This window comes from Pelodiscus sinensis, chromosome 3 (genome assembly GCF_052426305.1).
Source record: "Pelodiscus sinensis isolate ZL-2025 chromosome 3, ASM5242630v1, whole genome shotgun sequence".
NCBI lineage: Eukaryota > Metazoa > Chordata > Testudines > Trionychidae > Pelodiscus > Pelodiscus sinensis.
Window position 1 is genome coordinate 7,231,248 of NC_143054.1, and position 18,274 is coordinate 7,249,521.

Below are 18,274 nucleotides of genomic sequence, written 5' to 3' on the forward strand. Positions count from 1 at the left end.
ACAATAGCAAAAGTAAAAGTTACAACTGAGCAATATATTTTCTAATCTGTCTCTTTTAAATCTCTTAACAGTGAGGGTAAATTAAATACTTACAGACTCAGCAACAACACCAGCACAAAGACATACAAGGAACAACAGCACAGCAACAACAGCACAAAGACAGACAAGGAATCCGGGCATGCTTGAGATTCATACACCCCTTTTTAGTTAGAGATTCAGTGGTGGCAGGCAGCCTTTGGGTGATCAGTCCTAAGCCAGACTCAGATTCTATTTTCCAGTATTTGGGAGTCCTCCCAGAGCTTAGGACTCAGGGGTTTTTATGTTATTGCCTATTACCATATTTGGTGGTATTTGTGCTCTGGGAGTGGCATGGGTGTGGTCTGGGTGCAGTGTGATGCCCATATATGGTGTTGAGTGCTGGACTTTAACAAGCTCCATTTTATTGGTAGATAAGCCTTATTGCTATCCATGTGAGGTGGTGAGGTTGCTGAGGTAGATCTGGGCTATGCAATCAAGGCCTGGCCAAGAGAACCCATACTTGACACTATGGAGTTCCCTTCCACTGTTCTATGAGTCTGTGACCTGCATGAACAACCAGCAAGGGTTCCACATTTTGACAACAGTTGGTGTAGTGAGTTGAGTGTGGGGCAAGGAATCTGGCATTATGTAAGTACCAAGTTGTTATTCTAATTAAGACAACAATAACTAAAATGCTTACTGTATTAGGGGCCAAGCTTTTCTGAATTCTAATCTATGGGAGTTGTCCGTTCCTTGACCTGATTATCCAGTAATGGTAGGAGTAATAGAGCTTGGTTAAAATCTTAAAATAAATTGTTACACGGTGGGAATAGAAATCCATACATATTCTCTATCTTATAACAAATTAAAAGGATCCCTTCTGACTGTTTGAGTGTTAAGTTTCTCAAGAAAACTTTCATATGTGTCTGGAGCCTACAGGCCAGTTGGTTAGTAACTTAGGATCTGTGGACTTATCCCTTCACAGAAGGGAAAATTTTCAGTTAAGCAACCACAAATTCTCCTAGTTGCTCCCTAAAGGCACATAAGGGATTAATATATTCAGCCTGTTGTGAACATGTGTTAGTTTAATAGGAAATACCACACTTGGTGCTAGTTGGCTTGCTGGATGACACCAGCAAAGAGTGCTATCCTGGATTTGAGGGGTTGGATGTACCTCAGAGTGTGCTCAAGCCAACTGCAACCATATTATGTGCACTTAGCCACTGTGAAGTAATAAAATAGAACATCACATAGTTAAGAGTTAATGTGGAGACAGACTTTCAGAAGCAAAGTCAATCTAGCTGGCAGTTTCTGCTAATCCGAATAGGAGAGGGAACAGACAAGTAAACAAGTGAGTCTGAAAACCTTGGTGGTTGGAAAACCTCAAGTCCAAATGCTAGAAGCTTATTGAAAATAAGGGAACGTGATGGTGCAGGAGGGGTCGTTGTGATCTGTGTATTCTGTAAAAGTTAATTATGAAAGATTAGTTAATAGAGCAGAGGTAGGCAAAAGGGCCTCTGTGGGCTGGATCCGGCCAGCCAAGCAGGGTGATCTGGCCTGCAGAGGCCCTGCCACTCCTCTGCCCCCAGGCCTATCAGGGCCTAGGGACCAGGGAGCGCACAGCACTTAAAGTAAACACTGCCATTTAACTCTAAGCGCTGTGTGCCTGAGGGCAGGGAGCGAGAGATTTTGCACTGTTCCCCCAGGCCAATCAGGGTTTGGGGGAAGTGCAAAGTCTCCTCCCGCCCTGCAAGGGGTGCAGTGCTAAGTGCTGTGTGCTCCTTGCGGGATGGGGGCAGAGTGGGAGGAGACTTTGCGTGCTCTCCTCCCCACCTCTAAGCCCTAATTGTCCTGGGGGCAGAGGGAGCATGCAGTCTGCTCCCACCACCAGGGGCACAAGCACCTAGAGAGAACCACCAGCTGTTCAGAACAGGTGGTGGTTCTCTGGGGAAGAGTGGGGGCAAAGACTTCAATCATGGTCTGTGGGTGGGGAAGCATGGAAGTGTCCTGGCCCCGCCCCTTCCGCCTGAGGCCCTGCTCCTTCTGAGGCAGCCTGGAGCTGCTTCCAACATTTCAGAAGTAGCCCCTGGTCAAAAATTATTGCCCACCGCTGTAATACAGTATACTTTGAGCAGTCCTCTAAAGCCATCTTGAGAGGTTTTCACTGACACTTTTTGTCCCAGGTGGTTGAGCAACTGGCCACTGAAAACCCTCTGTTAATTACTCAGTACCATTCAAGATGTTAGGTAAAAATCTGGGATTCTGTGAACCTATTGCTTATGTCTGTGTGCTTTAAAATGGCAGTTAGATTTAATAATACACGCTTGCTTTCATAAATCTCTAATCCAATGGAATTGGTGTGTTCCCATTGATTTATTCCTGACATCACCTGGAGTGAAATAGTCAAGTTACCCTTGTGGAAGGTTCTGAAAACGGTGGATAACCAGAGGGCAAGGATTAAATGTGCCATGGTGAGCAAACAGCCTCTCTCATACCCATGCCAGGTCAAGGTTGAGGAACAAAGGGGTATGATATGAACAAGAGAAGGATTTCGTCTTCATGGCTGGTATCTCACAAATACAAATTCATGAACATTAAAAAATTTGGAGTGAGGGAGGAGGAGATAGGAATCTGCATCCTTTCCTAATATCTGGGCTGATAAGTTATTTTCTGATCTTCTAGCCTTTGACAAAGGTGCATGTGAAAACTGGCAGTGTAGTTCCTGCACCAGCTCTGCATATATATTTTGTTTGAAAATTTTCATTCTGTCTTTAAGCTTATTCACATTTGGATTCTTTTTATTGCAGTTTGCCTCAAATTTGTATTGAAATAATAGTTTGGACGTTGGTATTAGCTTTATCTTGAAGGTGTTCAGTGAGGTTTAAATATGCTTGTTATCCCTTGGTTGGTGGGATAAGCATGTTTATCCCAGGGAGTCCACCAGGGTTTTCTTTTAGGAGTCTTCTCATGTCTCTGCCGAGAAGATTTAGATACTGCTCCCTTCAGAGCCCACATGCTTCCGGAGGTGAAGCTCCTAAGAAGTTGACTTGGAGAGCTAAGGCAGATTTTGACATGGTTATGGTTGTAGAGTTATGTACTTTAGTTCTGTGCTATTGGACATGTATGCACATCCCTGTGTCTGACACCCACACCATAGCTCTCATACCATGTTCTGTACCAATGTTAGTGTCTGTGACTAGGACGATGGGAGTACCCTGTAACAGGCTTGAACGTGCTACCGTGACACCACCTGTGGGTCAGTTTGTGAATTAGCTCTTGCCAACATTGAAGCACCCTCTTCTGGCAGTGTCGCCCCTGCAGTTACCTGCTCTTTGCATCTCTACCACCTCAGGAGTCAGGTCCCTCCCAAACCGTGGCACCCCTTCCTTCTGGGTACTGCCCTCTGAGCGGTGTCCACCTCTAGGTCCTCACATCCCGGGGGACCCGATTCACCTACTCCCACCAGTCACCTCAGTGCCCCATTGCCCTCTTTCATCTAGCCTCTGCTTTCAGGGACAAACTGCTTTCAGACTTGCTTGGCTACTCTCATCATTGGCAAGGAGTGTGGACTTGCTGCTTGTTCTTCTCTGGCTGCATCCTTGCAACCCTCAGTACTCTCTCAGGTCTCTATCAGGGCCTGTGCCTGGGAACTGGTCCAGCTCGAACTGCCCTGGTTCCCCTGTGACTTTCCCCAGCACTGCTTTGTCCTAGGTACCTCTGTCTATATAGGGAGTGAGTCCTCTCTCCCTCTGGTTCGCAGCAGTGTTCTCTATAAGCTGTGCACTTGGATGACCGCTCCAGAGAAATGCACAGCCGATTAGTAGAGTTCCCACAGCTAGTTGTGTTACTGTTGGTGGGGTGCATTTGCACATGCCTCGGTGCACATAACATTTATTCCACACCTAATGGGAAAAGGTCCGCACATGGGTGGAAAAGATTAGGGGGAACATTGGTGAGCAGCCCTTCTTATATAGGGCCTAGCCTGGCTCTGATAGGGAGTTTGGATAAAGACATTTATTAGCTAATGCCACAGCCCTCTCTATGGACTCTTTAATTCCTTGTTAAGCAGTGTGGGACAGCCGCCCCCATCACAGTACTCTACAGGGTTTTGATGTTTTGCTCTGTAAAGTTTGAGGGGGTGGAGTTGGAAAGCATGTGAAATGTTAATTCCCTAAATTATCATAGTTACCATCCTGTTGACACTCAAGGCAATCATTTAAATGGGCCATAGATTGAACTATTTTTGTATGACTCAGGGCTGAGTGGGTATAGTGGAGGCTTGCAGTGCTGCTGCTCATGGACTTTTGCTGTGGATAATGGTCTTTCAGAGGTGACAGTTTGGTTCCATTGATCACTAAAGAAATTAAGAAGGGAGTAAAAAAGTTAAGCTAACGTCTTAGGTGTCCACCAAACAGTGCTGAACTGTGATGCGTTTGTCATTGAGAATGGGCTTGTGGTGGCATTGCAGAAAAAAAGGTTGTTCTTGCGGTGCTTTTAGCAGGCAGTTTAAATAGTGTTATTTTATGAAAATGAGCCAGCTGATGTCTGAGGTCAAGTCTACACTGGCACTTAACAGTGCTGTAACTTTCTGGCTCAGGGATGTGAATCCCCCCCCCGTGCAACAAGTTACTGCGCTGTAAAGCACCAGTGAGAACCAGTCTACAGCTTTGAGTACTGAGCGCTGTTAGCTTCTCCCCTCGTGGAGGGTGGTTTACATAGAGTGCTGGGAGAGCGCTGCTCATGCCATGGCCACACTTTCAGTTTAAAGTGCTGCTGCAGCAGTGCTGCCACAGTTATGCTTTACCTGGTAAAGTGTAGATAAAGCCTTAGTCTTGGTCAATAATTACCTAGTTTTTAAGATACTGTTGTTGTATTAGTGTAAAAATGATCCTTGAGAAATTGGTGCTGAAGTGAACAGAACCCTTTTTCACATATTCTTCCTGACATTGATGATTAAAAGAAGTGGTGAAGTACTGTGGTACAGGCAGTTACCAGAGGTAAGCTTTAAAGAGTCCATACTATGAACGTGTTCTGTGAGTAAGATATTATGCCTGTCGCATTCACAAGCAGAACATTGGAGATGCAGAGCTCTTTACTGCTCAGATGCTGGAGTGATGAGACATCAGAGTTTGAGAGTCCATGCCAATGCTGTGGCTTGCTTAATTAAGGAAGTTGCATGTTGTTTATACATTATTTTTCCTCAGGGCTTTGCGGGTGTTGCTAATTTGTGCACCTTTTTGTAACTCTAAATGCATGAACACTGAGGGGGATAAAAGTGCCATGACTACAGTGGGCTTGGGCTGTGGGGCTAAAAATTGCTGAGTAGAGGCTCAGGCTGGAGCTTGAGCCATGGAACCCTCTAGCCCTGCAGGGTCCCAGAGTTTAGGCACCATCCAAAGCCTGAATGTCTGCAGAATGAATGATTTGTCAGCCTCTGAGCCCAAGTCCGTTGACCCAGGCCAGCTGCTGGATTTTTATCCCTGTGTAGACATATTGGGATTTCTCTTGAGCCTGGCTGGGGCTGGCAGGAACAATTTGAAAGTGCAACTTGGGAGCCTGTATGGAAAGAGCCTAAACACTTGCAGAGGGTGGGCTGTGGAAATACCCATTCCTTTGGGGCTTCTTCCAAAATATGCTGCCTCGAGCTGAGTGCACAGGGAGGAAATCTGGGTCCCCTCAGAGGGCTCCTGTGGGATACTGGGCCTTTACAGTCTCATTGAAATCATTATTCACTTAATTTTTAACTTGTCTCTGGACTCCATTCCCCCAGTATTAGCAGTATTGCCCTTGGCAGGTGTTATTCATTCCTTTCATCCCCTCTCCTAATGTTGTCAGCCCCAGTTGCCCAACTACCTTCTTTCATTCTCCTGTTTTTCCTTCTCTGACTCTCCATTTTCCTTTTTTCTCCACTCACTTTCTTTTACTCCATCTCTTCCTTTCCTCCACTTGAAATCCAAGTGTTCAAGCGAAAATCCCCGAAAACAAGGGCTTTTATCAATACAGTTAAAATATATAAATAAATGACACAGAAGGCATGGAATTCCCCTGCTAAGGATCTGCGCCTGCCCTGATGGCTTTGCCTTGTGCATTCTATCCTTATTTTGTATCATTTGGTATTTTAGCTTTTACGAGTTCGGGGACAAGCTGTCAATAAAACCTCAATTTTACAAACACCAGTTTTGCAAACGACCAGTTCGTAGGAACTATTTTCTCCACAAGGAGAAAAAAATCGTATAATGAAAGTAGTGGTGACGAAGAACAAACAACACCCTTTTGCATTCTTATGCCTTCAGTGCATTGAAAATTGCTCTGCAGTGTTTTGAAAGATGAAAAGAAAGCGAGGCAGTGCACCATATTGCCGCATCACTTACTGTAATATTGAGATGTTCTGTTTTATGACCTTTATGATTTGATTAATTCAATCCCCATATAGTTTCTAAAATATGGGTTCTAATGTATATATCTGTATAGTGCAGTGGTTCCCAAACTTTTCAGCATCATGCCCCCTTTTTGATTTTTGAGAAACTCTCATGCCCCCTCAAAGAAAAATAGCAAAACTTGTTGCCCCCCCCCCCCCACCAAAAAAAAAATAAAATAACTCGCCGGAGCTGAAAAACAGTCGCAGCCCTTTTAATTCCCGGGAACAGTATAAAAAAAAGATGCCGGTACTCCAGGGGAAAAGTTGTTGACACTCTCCCACCCCCCGAAAAAAATTGCCCTTTTAAGAGCACAGCAGACATTGCCCTTTTAAGGCTACCACTTTGAAGTCTGCCCAGGATGTTCCCCACCAGCCTGAGCTGTGCATGTTCTGGTGGGTGCCCAAGCCAGGAAAAACAGAAAATACTGGACATTTCACGTGGTATTTTCTAAATTTTTTTACCAGATGGATTGGGCTCTTTCCCGGGGGGCGGGTATTGACTGGGATGGGGGGGCTGGGTTGCCTTGTCCCCCCCCAAATTTCTTCAACCCCCTCCCCATTTTGGGAACCTATGATATAGTGCCTCGCATGTTTGAACTCCTGTCCTGGTTAGTGCCTTTGGATACTATCCTAACACAATCAGCCATTACTTCTTTTACTGTTTATATGAAGGTTGGAGCCCTAAAATGATGACTGTCTCCAGACTAAAGTAAGATTGAGAAAAAACATGATGGTTTTGTTAAATGCTTAGTTTAAAGTTGTCAGTGGTGGGACATCTGTTTTTCCTCCCCTCTAAACTAGTTCTAATTTCCTCTGTTTTTAAAAAAAAGCATTGAGACCCGTTATTAAATCTCTGCCTGGAGCAGAGGAAGGCACCTATTTGAGCTAAACACAGTCTGTCTAGGACACTAAACTTTGAAGTGTTGGTCTCTTTTGCAAAATGACTCCAAAAACGTACTGACTGCATCAGCTCTCTATGTAAATTCAGAGTAAAATCTGCTTACTTTAATGTGACTAAAATTAAATTTTATTGCTTTTTGTTCCTGTGAGCCTTGGAGAAATATCATAGCAGGAGAGAGAAGGAGATTCCATTTCTACTCATGCACCCTCAGAAACACTGATGTTCAAGTCAGTAAATCTGTGCAAATCTACTGATAGTTATAGGGGTGTACAGGTGTAATGGTTTACAATATCCTTGTTGAGGTTTTGTAAAGAAAAGAACACTTCACTTGGTGTCCAAGCTGAATTTAGAAAAGCAGAGTATGAGAGAAGTGGGAAATACCGACACACAAACACTAATACATTTTTAAGGCCCGTAGGGACTTTTAAAACTGGTAGGTTGATCCAGTGGCCTGGGAGGTTGAAATAGTCCAAACAACAGTTCAGTTCCAGTTCCTTTCGCAGGACATTTTTTTATTAACTAAAAAGTTAAGATGTGAGGGTATGTCTACACTACCACCCTAGTTGGAACTAGGGTGGTTAATGTAGTCAATTGAAGTTGCAAATGAAGTCTGGGATTTAAATATCCCGGGCTTCATTTGCATCTTGCCGGGCGCCGACATTTTTAAATGCCCGATAGTTCGGACTCCATAGTGTTCTTTAGCCCGAACTAGGGTGGTAGTTTGAACTAGGGTGGTAGTGTAGACATACCCTAAAATAGTAACTGTCTCCCTAAGCCACCTCCCTGCGCATATGGGCTCCCGCCTGTCCCCACCTTCTTATCAGGGTTGGAGATGAGCTACAACCACTCTGATTTAATCCACACTGATGTGTCACTCACATTTCCTTTTCTCTCTCTCTCCAGCATCCAAAGAAGTTGTAGCTCATGAATGCTTATTGCCTAATACCTTAATACATTTGTTAGTCTTTAAAGTGCTAGTGGACTCCTTGTTGTTTTTCCTTATTTACTACTGTGTCTTCCATTGTCTTCCCAGTCATGCTTGCTGATAAATGAGTTCTCTTTTAAGTTACTTGTCTCAAGAAAGGCCTGTAGTTTTATAAGAGTCTTCAGTAATGGAGACACAACACCAATTGCTATCAAATACATAAAAATAATTGAAAAATAATTAAAAGTACAATACTTTACATTCGTGCAACTGTAGGAGTTGAAACTAATTCATGTGCGGGACTGGGAGATGGGTTGGAAATGGGGGGGGGGGGGACTACAGCCTATAATGGCAAGGAGAAAGGAGGGTCAGGGCACAACAGGGAGGCAAGATCAAATCAGTATCTTAGATGCCTATATACAAATGTGAGAAGTATGGGTAATAAGCAGGAAGAACTGGAATTGCTAACCAATAAATACAACTATGATATCATTGGTATTACAGAAACCTGGTGGGATGGGACGCATGATTGGAATGTTGGTATGGAAGGGTACGGCTTGCTCAGGAAGGACAGACAGGGAAAAAAGGGAGGAGGGGTTGCCTTGTATATTAAAAATGTACACACTTGGACTGAAGTGGAGATGAACGTAGGAGATAGCTGTGTAGAGAGTCTCTGGGTTAAGCTAAAAGGGGGAAAAAACGAGGGTGATATCATGCTAGGAGTCTACTACAGGCCACCTAGCCAGGTGGAAGAGGTGGATGAGGCCTTTTTTAAACAATTAACAAAACTATCTAAAGCCCAAGATTTGGTGGTGATGGGGGACTTCAACTATCCAGACATATGTTGGGAAACTAACACAGCGAGGCACAGGCTATCCAATAAGTTTCTGGACTGCATTGGAGACAACTTTCTGTTTCAGAAGGTTGAAAAAGCTACCAGAGGAGAAGCTGTTCTGGATTTGGTTTTAACAAATAGGGAGGAACTAGTTGAGAACTTGAAAGTGGAAGACAGTATAGGGGACAGTGATCACGAAATAATAGAGTTCATGATCTTAAGGAAAGGTAGAAGGGAGACCAGCACAATTGAGGTAATGGATTTCAGGAAGGCAGATTTTGATAAGCTCAGAGAACTTGTAGGTAAGGTCCCATGGGTAGGTAAGGTCCCTCAAGGCAGGACCAAGCTCCACCTACACCATCCTTGACAGATGTCTATCTAACCTGTTCTTAAATATCTCCAGAGAGGGAGATTCCACCACCTCCCTTGGCAATTTATTCCAATATTTGACCACCCTGACAGTTAGGAATTTTTTCCTAATGTTCAATCTTGGTCACCTTAGTGGAAGGAGAAAAAATTCCTCTCTAGCATTGTTATTTTGCTTGCATCTGCATGCTTCAGGGATTAACGAGCAAGATTTTTTTTACTAAAATTATTTGCAATAGAACGCTGACTGACATATATTTCTGCCTTCTGTTTCTCCTTTCAAATTAACAAATAAAAACTGAGTGATTCTTATTTTAAAATGGCCTGCTCAGTATGAGCATTGATTTTTTTAAAAAATCTTCATAGAATAGCGCATATACAGTAAAAGCTCTGTTCTCCAGCACGTTGGGGGAATGGGGAGTGCTAGTTAATTGAATATTTTAGTTAAGTGAGAGGTGTACTTTACCAATGGAATACCAGTTTTCAAAGAATTAGAAAAAAGCAAAATGTATAAAGTATAAAAAAATACACAGGTACTCACCAGTTCAGTAGTAGTACTGGTCTGCAGAGTGGCTGGTTTCTTGAAGCCCTTAGGTGTATGCAGGTAAAGTTTCCTATATAGTAGGTTATCATTTGAAGCAACATATCACTCATGGCAGCACTTGGTGTACACTCAGATTACTAAAAATACACTTATACTAAAATTATATTGAACATAATTTAATTTTTCTTTGAATCAGAAAGTACTTCAGGGTCTAAACAGTGTAGATGTAGGTGGTGTAGGAGATTGGATTGAATCTGTAATGACCCTATGAGACAGCCTGGAAACTGCTTTTTTGAATAAATCCCTAATTTCAGCTTGGTTATCTTGTGCTTCTTTTGCATAAAAGGTAGGGTGCAGAATGTGAAATTCTATAATATGCTAGAATATAATCCAGTATATTAGTCCTGGATACTAGATTGAAGATTTGTATTAGGAGAGGTCAGAAATGCCAGTTAATTGAGCTTCCTGGTTAACTGAGTGCTGGATAACAAAAGCTTTTAAGGTCTACACAAGACACGTGGCCAGATGCTTGGCTGGTCATGCATAGAATCATAGAATAATAGGACTGGAAGAGACCTCAAGAGGTCATCGAGTCCAGCCCCCCGCCCTCAAGGCAGGACCAAGCTCCGTCTACACCATCCCTGACAGATGTCTATCTAACCTGTTCTTAAATATCTCCAGAGAGGGAGATTCCACCACCTCCCTTGGCAATTTATTCCAATCTTTGACCACCTTGACAGTTAGGAATTTTTTCCTAATGTCCAATCTAAACCTCCCCTGCTGCACTTTAAGCCCATTACTCCTTGTCCTGTCCTCAGAAACCAAGAGGAACAAATTTTCTCCTTCCTCCTTGTGACACCCTTTTAGATATTTGAAAACCGCTATCATGTCCCCCCTTAATCTTCTTTTTTCCAAACTAAACAAGCCCAGTTCGCGAAGCCTGGCTTCATAGGTCATGTTCTCTAAACCTTTAATCATTCTTGTTGCTCTTCTCTGTACCCTTTCCAATTTCTCCACATCTTTCTTGAAATGTGGCGCCCAGAACTGGACACAGTACTCCAGCTGAGGCCTAACTAGTGCAGAGTAGAGCGGCAGAATGACTTCACGAGTTTTGCTTACAACACACCTGTTGATACAACCTAGAATCATATTTGCTTTTTTTGCAACAGCATCACACTGTTGACTCATATTCAACCTGTGGTCCACTATGACCCCTAGATCCCTTTCCGCCATGCTCCTTCCTAGACAGTCGCTTCCCATCTTGTATGTATGGAACTGATTGTTCCTTCCTAAGTGGAGCACTTTGCATTTCTCTTTATTAAACCTCATCCTGTTTACCTCTGACCATTTCTCTAACTTGCTAAGGTCATTTTGAATTATGTCCCTATCCTCCAAAGAAGTCGCAACCCCACCCAGTTTGGTATCATCTGCAAACTTAATAAGAGTACTCTCTATCCCAATATCTACATCATTGATGAAGATATTGAACAGTACGGGTCCCAAAACAGACCCTTGAGGAACTCCACTTGTTATCCCTTTCCAGCAGGATTTAGCACCGTTAACAACAACTCTCTGACTACGGTTATCCAGCCAATTATGCACCCACCTTATCGTGGCCCTACCTAAGTTATATTTGCCCAGTTTATCAATAAGAATATCATGCGAGACCGTATTAAATGCCTTACTAAAGTCTAGGTATATGACATCCACCGCTTCTCCCTTATCCACAAGGCTCGTTATCCTATCAAAGAAAGCTATCAGATTAGTTTGGCATGACTTGTTCTTCACAAACCCATGCTGGCTATTCCCTATCACTTTATTACCTTCCAAGTGTTTGCATATGATTTCCTTAATTACCTGCTCCATTATCTTCCCTGGGACAGACGTTAAACTGACCGGTCTGTAGTTTCCTGGATTGTTCTTATTCCCCTTTTTATAGATGGGCACAATATTTGCCCTTTTCCAGTCTTCTGGAATCTCCCCTGTCTGCCATGATTTTTACCATGCAGTTGTGTTGTAGAATAGAAAGCTGCTAAACATAGAGCACAGGTACTGACCAGTATTTATCCTTTCCTTCCATGTGTGCTGTTGTCACTTTGCCTTTCATTCTACACTGATATGTGTGCAATCCTGAGGTTTGTTGGGAAAAGTATGATTTTGGTCCTGGGAGTTAGCTGGCACTTGTGGCATAAGATTAGTCAGTGAAAATTGACAATTACCAAGAAAATTCAGCTAGTCCTTTTCCAGAAGGGTGGTGATACTGTTCTTGGGGGGATCTGGAAAATGAGGGTGTAAATTGGAGGAGGGAGAGCTAACCAGATAATTTGAAAGGTGTGTTCGTATTCAGTATCTGAATGAACCTGCTGTATTAAACATCTGCCTGGTTTTAGTCCCTTGGATTGCCTTCTTTGATACTATAATAACCATTTTAAAAATGTCACTATTTTTAATTCAGCCACTCTTATTTATGGCATACAAGGAGTTAAGCAAGACCATTTCTTTCATTATCATGCTACACTGGGCTCACAGCAGTATTTTTATAGCTACTGTAGTTAGGGTTTCCTGATGTTCATTATATTCAGCAATTCATAACTTTGCCATGAATTTGCTTCAAGGGAAAACATTATTTTTGATTCCCTTTTACCTCTCTCTTTATATTTGTACAGAATATTCAAGGTGGCTTATTCTTTATTAAGAATATATGCCCTTTGATATTATGGGACTGTAGTTATTTGTAAACAAAGCCAAGATTTTATCTTTAATTCTTACAAATCAGAATACATTTCACAATGGGTTTTTAAAAGGAACATTCTTCTTAATGTCTGACAGTTTTTATCCAAGTATCAGTAGTAATATTTTTTGTTTATACTCTGAGCCCCAAGCCACTGAATTAAGCTTTGCAGTAACTTACTGAATATTATTCTCTTGTCAGAGGATTTTTGTAACACCATATGTCAGTTGGTCTATGTTGTACGTCTAGTTCCATTTAAAAAAAGAGTTGAAAGAAAAAGGCTCCCTTGGGCAACATCAGGCATAAATGAAGCTCAGAACATTACTCTAATCCAGAAGGAAAGATGCTCTGTGGACTTGTGCATAGACTGCCTATAAGTATCTGGCCTTATCAAAGCATACCAGCTAGATCTGTTCGATGTCATGTTCCTGCACTCTGGGTTGCTGTGTCTTGGAGCTCAGGAAATTAGTGGATTATACAGAGCTTTTATCTAAACAGATTTTATAGAATTTGGAGTAACATGCAATTCATTACCAAACTAGAAATGGCAATTGTGGTGTAAGGGCACCCTACACTCAGCCCATCTTGACTTTCCCTTCTTATCTAGGCCTCGCTTTTCACTTCTGCTAGCATGAAAGGGCTTGATCACAAACACAAGTGTTGTGTGACAGCCTTGTGACTCAAGCATATTATATTTTCTTTAATACTAACAAATACGTAGAACTTTTATTTGTCAGTGTAGGCAATTGTGTATATTCACATTGTGACAATGTTTGGTACGTTCTGATTGCTAGGCAGTCGTGCGTTTCTCTTGCCCTGGTTTGAGTTGCTGAGGAAACTGTAAAAAGTTGACACTTGGGAATCTTGAGACTCTCTTGAACAGTCTGTGACTGACTTGTGAGCATAACAAGGAGCTTGTTTTTGTTCGCAGGTACTCAGAAAGAAGCCTCACGAAGTGCGTTGGGATCACCATAGAGACCAGGCCGGATTACTGCCTGAAGCGGCACCTGAGCGACATGCTGTCATACGGCTGCACAAGGCTGGAAATTGGAGTGCAAAGTGTCTATGAGGATGTGGCCAGAGATACCAACAGGTGAGAAGAATGTTTCAATGAAGAGCTTAATGTGCTTTTGTTTGTCTTGTGGAGTATTCTATAAGATGGCTGGAAACTAGGGATGTTAAATTGTGTTTAATCAGCTAATTTCCATTAACTACTCGATTAGTCGATAAGGGGGGGGAACTGCAGAGCTGCAGCGGGGTTAGCTCCGGCTCCAGGAGATAACTCCTCTGTGGCTCTACTTTTTAAATGTATTAAGAGATGCCAAGCTTTTAATACATTTAAAAAGCAGAGGTGCAGCATCAGGGGCCGGGTGCAAGCCAAGAATCAGTTGATTCGAGGCTCGCACCCGGTCCCCCTGCTATGTCTCTGCCCCCTCCAACCCCTCAAGAGATGGTGCTAAGGGAACTGGCTTTTGTGGTGGGGGAGGGAAGCAACTAGTTGAGTAGTGACTCGACTACCTGATAAGCATATCCCTACTGGAAACACATCCTTCAGAATACCAGCATAATTCAGTATAACTTTATAAAATCATAGAATACTAGAACTGGAAGGGACCTCAAGATGTCAGCCCCCTGCCCTCATTGCAGGACCAAACACCATCTAGATCAGGGCTACTCAACTTTGGAAGGCCCAGGGTCCACAATGATTTTCACAGCACATGCTGAGGGCCACAACTTAATTGTGGTTGCATATACGTGCAAATATATATGCAAATAGCTTCTTTCACACTGATGGGCATGAATACAAAGATTAAGGCAAGAGTAGCAGGTTTTATGTCCCTCAGGGGTCTCATATTTTAATTTTTTATATATATTGTGTTTTAAATTTTGTAAGCTGCCTCGAATATTTTAAATAGAGAGGTGGGGTAAAAACATTTTAAATAAATAAATACACAACACAAAGGCCCCATGTAAGTCAGTTCTGCTGATATTAATAATATATACCCGATTTCCACCTCTGACAGCACTTTTAATAAGCAAAGACAGTCCAGGAATTTAACTACTAAAACACACATCAATAGAAGACCATTATATTGACTACTTTTTTGTTTTGGCTCCTACCCCTGGGTCATGTGTTGAGCCCCATGTAAACCCAATCCGCACCATGGGCCGCAAACAATTCCTGATAAATGTCTATCTAACCTGCTCTTAAATATCTCTGATGATGGTGTTTCCACAACCTCCCTGGGCAATTTCCACAACCTCCCAGGGTATTTAACCATCCTGAAATTTAGGAAGTTTTTCCTAATGTTCAACCTAAACTTCACTTGCTGCAATTTAAGCCCATTGCTTCTTGTCCTGTTATCAGGGGTGAAGGAGAAAGTTTCTCCCTCCTCCTTGTAGCACCCTTTTAGGTGCTCGAAAACTGCTATCAATGTCACACTGTTGACTCATGTTAAGCTTGTAGTCAACTATGGCCCTTAGATCCCTTTCTGTAGTACTCCTTCCTAGAGTCGCTTCACATTTTGTATTAGTGAAACGGATGTTCTTTTGTAAGCGGAGTACTTTGCATTTGTCCTTATTGAATTTCATCCTATTTACCTCAGACCATTTCTCTAGTTTTTTCAGATCATTTTGAATTATGACCCTGCCCTCCAAAGCACTTGCAACCCCTCCCAGCTTGGCATCATCTGCAAGCTTTATAAGCGTACTTTCTGTGTCCTTATCTAAATGATTGATGGAAGATACTGAATGTTGATGAAGATATTGATATTATGCTGACATTCCTGTTCCAAAAGTGTTTTATAGTTCTTGGTACTGTCTTCATAGTCCTGTCTTTTAATCTATGCAGCCTTGTAAAGTAAGTAGGGTGTGCCCAAACAAACTTCAGAATCCTTGATCTGAGAAATGTACTAAATAATCTGTGTTAGAGAAGAAACAGGCGACCCAGGAGTGGATAGGGTAAAAAGAACTACTTTATTACCTACACACGTTTACCTCGGACATTAACACAATGTCCAACTGGCCCCAAATTAGCAGTAGTTAGAACCTTTTATCTATTTTAGTATGTTAATTCATATGTCTATCACTACTTTTCCTAAAACCTTATTTAGTAATGTTAACTTCCATAAAATGAATATTAATAAACAAATAATGAATACAGTTATACTCACCCCTAATTATTATTTATATACTTTCTAATTAAATCAACAATTTCCTATACTACAAACTAACAGGTTACAGAGATTACAAGGAAGTTGACCCTGAAGATGTTATGCAGAGCCAATGAGGATAAGCAAGCGACACAACAAAGTAGAGCAGCTCCATACTTATCTGGTTTCCTAGGCTGCAGAACAGAGATAAAGAGCAAGGTTATATATAAAAAATAATACTGGTCTCAACTGGACCTTATCTTCTCAAATTACAAAACAAAAGGAAAAAGCATGTTTAAGGGTAACACTGTGTCTGAATCCTGAACCACTAATGCAAAAAGACTATTCCAAACCTATTAATGTTTTCACCCCCCAACACTGGAGAGATACCATATGTGCAGGAAGCATGACATTAGGTCATAATATTCATTCAAAGAAGAATCAGGGCACTTCTCACAAGTAGAGTGCAAGGCAGGTACGGGTATGTGTTTATAATTGACACTCATCACAGTGTGTTATATAGCCAGAAATTCTACCTATTGATACTTTAATCAGGATCATTCTACATATCCAGTACTTTCAGAGACTGGAAAGTGTATAGATAAGAAGTTCTTGAACTACTTTGTGGTCCTGGACCAGTGACAACAAAATCACTGCCAGAGAGCCTAGAATACATTACAGTTCGTTGTCTTGTAACCTGCAGAAGGCAGAATGTGCTTTATACTATTTCAGAACTGAACCATTAACTCCAGAACACTTGTGTTTTCTGTGATTCATATAAAACTTACTTTCACCCTTATCAGACACTCCTGTTACTTAATACCTGTAATAAACCAATGGCATAAAATAATTCCAGAGAAATGTTTTGGAAAGAATCAATGGACACAAATCAGATATCCGTAAAGGGAATATACAGAAACCTGTTGGAGAATACTTCAGTCTACCTAATCACTCTTTAAAAGATCTGAAGAAGTGGGCTGTGCCCACGAAAGTTCATGATACCATCTACATGTTTTGTTAGTCTATAAAGTGCTACCATACCTTTTGTTGTTTTTTAAGTTTATCCTGTACAGACTAAGTTGGCTACCCTCTTAAGCTTAAAATAACCTTTCACTTAACTTAGAGGTGACCACTTTGCAGTAATTGAAGATGTCATTTTCTTGTGGAGACTTGACATTTGATTCTGTAGCCAATTTCCTCCCAAAGATTAGTCTGTATTGTGGATGCTTCATGAAGGTACAGCATCTCCTTGCTGGATTTAGGACTAGCTTCAATTCCTGACCAGAGGTAATGGTCAAGAACAACTTGAACCTATTGAGCAAACCAAGCAGTCAGGTAAACTAAGTAACCCTTACGCAGCACTTTTCCAGCTCGGATATCAAAGAGCTTTACAAAGGTAAATAGCAATGTACTAAACAAGTAGCCATGTCACCTGGTTCTTAGCTCGGCTCAGGTACATTAATCCATGGTGAGATCCAGCACATTCTTCAGGCTTATCAAACCTACTTATCTCTCTTTTTCTACATACTTTCACAGCTCTTGTACCCATTCTGAGATGGAACTTTCCAAGTGATAGTCTCACTGTTATCCACCTTTGTAATCTGTTGTTAGTTGCCCTCAAATTTTGTCCATCAGATGAAATGACATTCTTACACTGTCTCTAAATTGCATGTCACTGCTGTTTTGAAAATTTGCCAGTGAAACTGCAAATGGAGTCTCGGTTGCTGGCCCTTGAAGAAGAGGAAGATAGTGGGTAGCTGTCTCTCTTAAGCAGAAGGAATCTTTTTAAAGATTTGATGTTTTTTTTTAAAGGTTTTGACACTTGTGAAGATGCTTGCAATATGCCTAGAAGATTCTGTGCTCTGTTGTAGTCCGCTTATCCAGACATCCCCACCAGCACTTCTGTGTTTTAGAATATCCCTTCAGGACTCTAAAACAATGAATTGAAGTCTGTTTTTTTAATCTGACTGTTTACCCTATTCTCTCCTAAGGTGGCTTTGGTTTACTTCCATTTTTCATTTAGCATGTAGGAGGTGTTTTTTTTTTTTATTTAAATGTTCATATTTTGTTTGTAGCTAAATGCCAGATTACAAACAATTAGGGTAAATGTTTGGAAATTATTTTTCCATTATGTAGTGTGAGTCATTAATGGGGCCGTTTACTGAGTATTTCCAATTGCTACGAAGCAGAAGAATATTCAAATACAAGTCCAGGCGTCAAGTAGTTCAGTTATTGATGCAGCTCAAATCCCTCCTCTAATAAGGACATATGTTTTATTTATTTAAATGACTCTCTGTTGCCTCTTCCTAAGTTACTCAAAGTGCCAGATAATTCCACCATAGAACAGATTTATAAAAACATCACAATATTTTACTAATAAAGTA

The 18,274-nt window shown here is 41.6% G+C and overlaps 1 protein-coding gene across 1 annotated transcript in view; it reads left to right on the top strand.

The window, feature by feature from the left end:
- The window catches only part of ELP3 (elongator acetyltransferase complex subunit 3), a 152,598-nt gene that overhangs the window by 52,686 nt on the left and 81,638 nt on the right, over nucleotides 1-18,274 (top strand). The window contains exon 8 of the mRNA XM_075923284.2: nucleotides 13,670-13,831. Coding sequence (XP_075779399.1) covers nucleotides 13,670-13,831 — 162 coding nt within the window. The remainder of the gene's footprint in view (nucleotides 1-13,669; nucleotides 13,832-18,274) is intronic.